The 6,442-nt window shown below is 49.9% G+C and overlaps 1 protein-coding gene across 1 annotated transcript; it reads right to left on the bottom strand.

Moving 5' to 3' along the window:
* LOC122373948 (neurogenic locus notch homolog protein 1-like) lies at nucleotides 1-4,306 on the bottom strand (the record flags this gene model as incomplete). Its single annotated transcript, XM_043352405.1, has 6 exons — nucleotides 1-200; nucleotides 359-1,333; nucleotides 2,119-2,448; nucleotides 2,628-2,957; nucleotides 3,574-3,891; nucleotides 4,081-4,306. Coding segments are annotated over 5 exons (2,166 nt in total), but the record flags the coding sequence as incomplete, so codon positions are not given.
* Nucleotides 4,307-6,442: the final 2,136 nt, after the last annotated feature.

The raw sequence follows: 6,442 nt of genomic DNA, 5'->3' as shown, positions 1-6,442 counted from the left end.
GCACTTGTTCCTTTCACAGCCCTTGGACTTGACGCAGTCACTGTTGACCACACATTCCGGCTTGCATCCCTCATATGGGTTGCCGAAGTACTCTGGTAGACAGCTGCACACGCCGATGTCATTGTGCACACGGCACTGGGCGTTCGGGCCGCACTTGCCAGGGTAGCACGGGTTTTGTGGTGCCTGGGGTCTCGGAGTGGCTGAAACAGAAGTTGATGTAAGGACAAGGCAAATTGACGATAAGATTTTAAGTCATAAAAAAGTTAATATCATATTCATAATGGATATCTTTTTCATATTTACACTGTCTTCGTCTAGATAACATGTAATGTCTAATTCATCTTATTTCTGAACTTACTTTGCGGAATGGGCTAGCAGAACCGATATGGGTCTCCAGTGTATCCCGCCTGGCAGTTGCAGACTGGGTTGTGGTTCTGCACGAGACAGTTGGCATTCGTTCCGCACTGGCCCGGACAGGGATCCACGCACTTTTGTCCGTAGCACGCCTTATCGGCCGAACATTCTGGGTTGGTGACGCACTCAGGGCGACAGTTTGGAGGCGATCCCTTGTAGCCCTGTTCGCAGCTGCAGGCTGCCTTGTCGCCGATCACACGGCAGATAGAGTTCGGTCCGCATGGGTTCGGTGAGCACGGGTCATCCTTGACTGGCTGAGTGACCACCTCCAGCGTGCAACGGCGGTACGGGTCACCGACAAAGCCTGGCAGACAGTCGCACACCGGGTTGTGGTTTATAGCACGGCATTGTGCGTTCTGTCCACACACCCCGGGGCACGGGTCAACACATTTACGGTTGACGCATGTCTTATCCGATGAGCATTCGGCCGGCGATACACATTCAGGTCTGCAGCCCGTCGTGGGATCACCACGGTACTCGGGCAGACAGACGCAGACTGCCACGCCGTTCGCCTCACGGCACTGGGCGTTCGGTCCGCACGGATTCGGGAAGCACGGGTTCGATGGCGGCTCTGGGCGTGGAGGATCGTCAGGGATCGATCTACAGTATGAGAACGGATCTCCCGTGTAGCCGGCCGGACACAGACAGATGATGACGTGGTTAGCGACGAGACACTCGGCGCCGGATCCACAGCGTCCAGGACAAGGATCGATGCACTTGTTTGCTTCACAGTTCTTGTCCAGTTGACAGTCGGTGTCCAGAACACATTCCGGTCTGCATCCTTCGTATGGATTGCCGAAGAACTCTGGTCGACACTTGCATACGCCAAGACCATCTCTGTTCGTGCAATCCGCGTTGGCACCACATGGTGATGGGTAGCACGGATCAACCTCAGCAGTCGGCGGTCTCGGGGTCGTTTCTGAAAGGAAAAGAAAGCATCGTTAAGTCTATGCTTTTTATGATCCGGTGTTGTCTTTTTCACTGCATATAGTGCTATGGAATACATGCAAAAGGTATGCATCAAAATTAATAACATGAATAGGTAATTTGTACTCACGTATTTCCCGAACACATCGAGAGTACGGATCTCCGGTGTATCCTGGAAGACATGAGCACTTCGGGTTGTGGTTGCGCACGGAACACTGTGCATTAAGCCCGCACTTGCCCGGGCACGGGTCGACGCACTTCTCTTGAATGCAGGCCAGGTGGTTGGAACATTCTGAGTTCACAACGCACTCAGGTCGGCACTGTGGTGGTGCTCCGATGTACGTCGGCTTGCAAGAGCATGCTGCACCTCCGTTCAAGACACGGCATTCAGAGTACGGGCCGCATGGGCTCGGGAAGCACGGGCTCACCGGCTCGCGGGCTGAAACAAGTTGTGAACGTGTAAGCGGCGTTATGTCTTCGTGCCTCGTATTTTGTTGTTGTAAAAACGTATTGCACTATTTCCTTAAAACAGTATAATAACCTTATGGAATAATAACTTTATGCTCATTCTTCGAGGGCTTTTTGGTTGATAATGTATGATTAAACTAATTCATTAATATGCTGAAACGCACTATATCCTCTCAAAATAATCAAGTATATGAGAGAACACGACATTGCGTGGAAATTTACGGTGCTCATCTGCACTGCATATTTTATCGTTACAATACAGAGATGTGCAGTTGAACAGTCTCGAGTCTATGCAATACTGATACTTACGAATTTCTTTGGTGCACACACGATAAGGATCTCCCGTGTAGCCGCTGTTGCAGCGGCAGATCGGCTGGTGGTTGATGGTTTGACACAGGGCGTTCGAGCCGCAAAGACCTGGGCATGGATCAATGCATTTTTGCTGAGTGCCGCAAGCTTTCGTTTGCGCGCAGTCGGCACTGGTGATGCACTCGGGTCGGCAACCACTGAAAGGGTCTCCCTTGGGGCATCCTGGGCGACATTTGCACGTGGCAACACCGTTCTTCTCAATGCAGTCAGCGTTTGCTCTGCATGGCGTTGGATTGCACGGATCTGTCTCAACCGGGGCAGATGGTTGTGCTGTGAATGGAAGCAGAAACCATTGATTACTAATCGATGTCTCTTTTAAATACATGTATACAACTTTCTCCAGATAACTCGCAGCAGGTAGTTAAAAAAATATGCATGCATACTGTATAGTATATCTAAAATGTGTTCTCGATTACTATGCGTGAACCATTCAAATGACTTTGTCTTACGTGTGACTGGTATCGGTGTGCAGGCAGTGAATGGATCGCCCCTATATCCTTCCAGGCAGAAGCATATCGCCATGTGGTTTTGCACCCGACACTCGGCCCGGAATCCGCAGACGCCAGGGCACGGGTCCACGCACTTGTTGCGCTCACAGGCCTTGGAACGATCACACTCGGAATCTACCAAGCACTCCGGCTTGCATCCCTCATACGGGTTGCCGAAGTACTCTGGTAGACAGCTGCACACGCCGATGTCATTGTGCACACGGCACTGGGCGTTCGGGCCGCACTTGCCAGGGTAGCACGGGTTTTGTGGTTGTTCAGGTCTTGGAGTGGCTGAAAGACAGAGGTTATATCAAAACTCGCAATACGTCGCATTGCGATACAGCATTATATAAAATGGCACTTTACACAAACAATTGTAGGCAATAATATTGCTGTCATTGCTTACCTTACGGCTTACGCGTGCTTGGGTTGGGACGCGCTGCTTCTGTTAACCATTTAATTGGCCTTCTCAAGTTGTTAATAGGTTTGGTAAACAGTTTATTTTATGATGAATAATTGTTTTATGATAAATAAGAAGTATGCGAAAATCATTCAACGTTGTTTCCTTTGCCGCTTTTTCAACCACAATGCTTTCTCTGTTTTGCTGCTTTTTAGGTATAAATATACGTAAGGATTGCGTTATAGGTACCTACATTTTGAAGCTTTGATGCATTTTTTTTTGTGTATTGAAAGTGTTGTCTTAGAAAAGAATAGTTCAGTTGGGATAATATTCATCCATTCATAGTAAACCACCGGCTATCTCCAGTATGTAGACCAGAGCATCGATATACGTAATCATGCGGAATTCGGCTGGCTGAGTCGGTAATTTCCTGATGCCTTGCACATTGCTGTAATTTGTCCATAGTCGGTATTTAGCACTAGCAATCGTCTCCCAATTATAACTCACTTGTTGGCACTGCTCTGCAGAAACTGTATGGATCGCCCACGAGGCCTGCCTCGCAGCGGCAAACAGGGTTGTGGTTGACCACGGTGCATTTAGCACCTTGACCACATTCGTCCCTGCATGGATCCACACACTTCTGTCCGATGCAAGCCAGGTGCTCGGCACAGTCCGTGTTCAGAACACATTCTGGTCGACAGGCTGGTGGAGCACCCTTGTATCCCTCCAGACAGGAGCAGGCGGCTCCGCCGTTCAGCTCCCGGCACTCCGCGTTCGGGCCGCACGGGCTCGGCTGGCACGGGTTTCCAGGGCGAGGTTGTTCGGCTAAAAGGAGGAGAGGAACATGCTTGAGCACTTAAACAGACATGCGATGCATTCGGGGGTAATGCAATGTCATGCTCATCATTCGGTAAAGTGCAAAAAGTCATGCTATCATGCAGTTTTCGAAAAAGCATGCATATAAAAAGGCTCTGAAAATATGCATATATACATAACGAAGTAAACATATCTTACGTCTGGTAACCACGCAGCGTCTGTAAGGATCGCCCTCATATCCTGGCAGACAGTTGCACCTGGGGTTGTGGTTGAGAACGCGACAACGCGCGCTAACACCACATAGACCAACACATGGGTCCTTGCATTTCTGGTTGATGCATGCCAGGGCCGGGGCGCACTCGGCGTTGGAGACACACTCTGGTCGGCATCCGATGGTGGGGTCGCCATGGTAACCAGCCACACAAGAGCACACGGCTGCGTTGTTGGCCTCTCGGCACTGGGCGTTCTCGCCGCAAGGCGATGGCACGCAGGGGTTGGTGTACTGAGGCTCAAATGGCGGTGGCGTCTGCGGCACCAGTCTGCAGTAGGAGAAGGGATCTCCGGTGTGACCCTCAGGACAACTGCACATAATGATACGGTTGACGACGTGACACTCTGCTCCTGTGCCACACTGGCCTGGGCACGGGTTTCTGCACTTATTGTTGTCACAGTTCTTGTCCCGTGGGCAATCCGTGTCCAGGACACACTCTGGTTTGCATCCGACGTAAGGGTTCCCGAAGTATTCGTCACGGCAAATGCATACCGCGACGCCATTCCTGTCGCTGCAGTCTACGTTGGCTCCACACGGTGACGGATAGCATGGGTCGGCCACTGCCGGTGCTGTCGGCGGCGGAGTTTCTGGAAAGCGAAACAATGGTTTTGTGTATGCCATGGATGAGTTGATGTCACGAGACAAGCCCGATAATATCATTCCTTAAGGGATTTGTGATGAAACGGTAGGCGACATGTAATTCCATAAAAAGGAAATTGCACATTGTTTCAAATACAGTATAGCATTGTTATTTGTTAGCTTCATATAAGGTTAATTACTTACGAGGAATTGGAGTGCAGAGGGCATATGCGTTTCCCGTAAACCCAGGCGGCATGAGCAGACTGGATTGTGACTTTGAACCCGACAATCGGCATTCTGGCCACAGGATCCGGGGCACGGGTCGACACACTTCTGCCCAACGCAGGCTTGGTAACTGGGACAGTCGGTGTCGCCACGTGTCCTCTGGTATTTCACACGCCAACGACACTTATTTAGCCGGATGATAGACAAGGACTGTAGGAGAGCGATGGGTAGATAAGGATGGTGAGGAAGACGCCAGCCGCTGCCCAATTCCAGCCTCTCGAAGGCGCGACCACTGTAATCGGACAGATCAACCGATACTCCGGCGCCTCGATGGCGAGGTTAGCCGGAGCCGACTGGTCGCACCCCTGTCTGAGCGGAGACCCCGCACCCGAGCCTCGATGGCAAGACCCGGGCAACGAGTTTAAGCTCAGTGACTCGTTGGCGAGACACTGTGGCCGCCTCCCTCACACACCCCGGAAGAGGCCGTGTTATGAGTCCCGGATGAAAGGAAATGATCGGCTACTCGCACGCTGAGAAGACTCGCTGCTGTTCACTGTCGCGTCCCTTTTGCCACTGGTCCAGCTCCTCTCCACACCAGTTAAGATATTTTACTTGCTATATTGTGCACCACCACCACACCACAGCCAGAGCACCACTTCCACCCACACAGCGAGCACTTCCCCGCCGAGCATCCAGAACGAACTCCCACACTGTAAACTCATTTTGACAAGGGGTTGTCGTACAATGACGAGCGTTTGTAAAAAATACTAATAAAGGTTATGTCGAACGACGAATATCTTGTCATAGTTGGTTGAATCAACAGGGCAAATATAAGCATCAGCCCCAGCACCTAGTCGACCATTCATAAAAATGACGAGGATTATGGAGGCTATTGTGAATACTACCAGGGTCTTATTCGTAATATGGAACATAGATTTGCTTATGATTTGTAATTTATATCCTTGTCGAAAGAACCAGCTACACCATTGCCACAATACTGATACATACTTATGTAATCTATGTCCTTGTCGAAGGTATCAGCTACACCTTTGCAACACGGACTTAGTTACGCTAGTTAGACGTGTTAGTAGTAACATACACAAAGCTGTTACTTGTTATATAGGTGGCGCCAAAAACGTTTCCGGCCGTTTCATTTTGAAAGTTTCAGTTGCGCGCCAACCGCCGTGCAGTGATGTGGCCTCCTGCGCACTTCCGTGAAAATGGTAGGTGATAACAGTGTTCGGTCGTTTTTGTCATTTTTTAGTGAAATGTATGTCTTTCAACTGATAGTAATGCAGATTGAATCAGAGAAATTTGCTGAATAAGTGCGTGATGTATGGAAGTAAGCACAATGTGTTCTGCTCCAGGTCATATTGTTCTGCATTTGCTATAATATAGCGATGGTTTCTTTCAGGCTTTCATCTAGAGAAAGCTCCAGCTTGCAAGCAAGGGTCGCTACACTGAAGACAGCAAACTGCAGAAACT

This window comes from Amphibalanus amphitrite, unplaced genomic scaffold, assembly GCF_019059575.1.
Source record: "Amphibalanus amphitrite isolate SeventyFive unplaced genomic scaffold, NRLGWU_Aamphi_draft 001578F_arrow, whole genome shotgun sequence".
Classification (NCBI taxonomy): Eukaryota; Metazoa; Arthropoda; class Thecostraca; order Balanomorpha; family Balanidae; genus Amphibalanus; species Amphibalanus amphitrite.
This window is presented reverse-complemented; position numbering and strand designations above follow the sequence as displayed.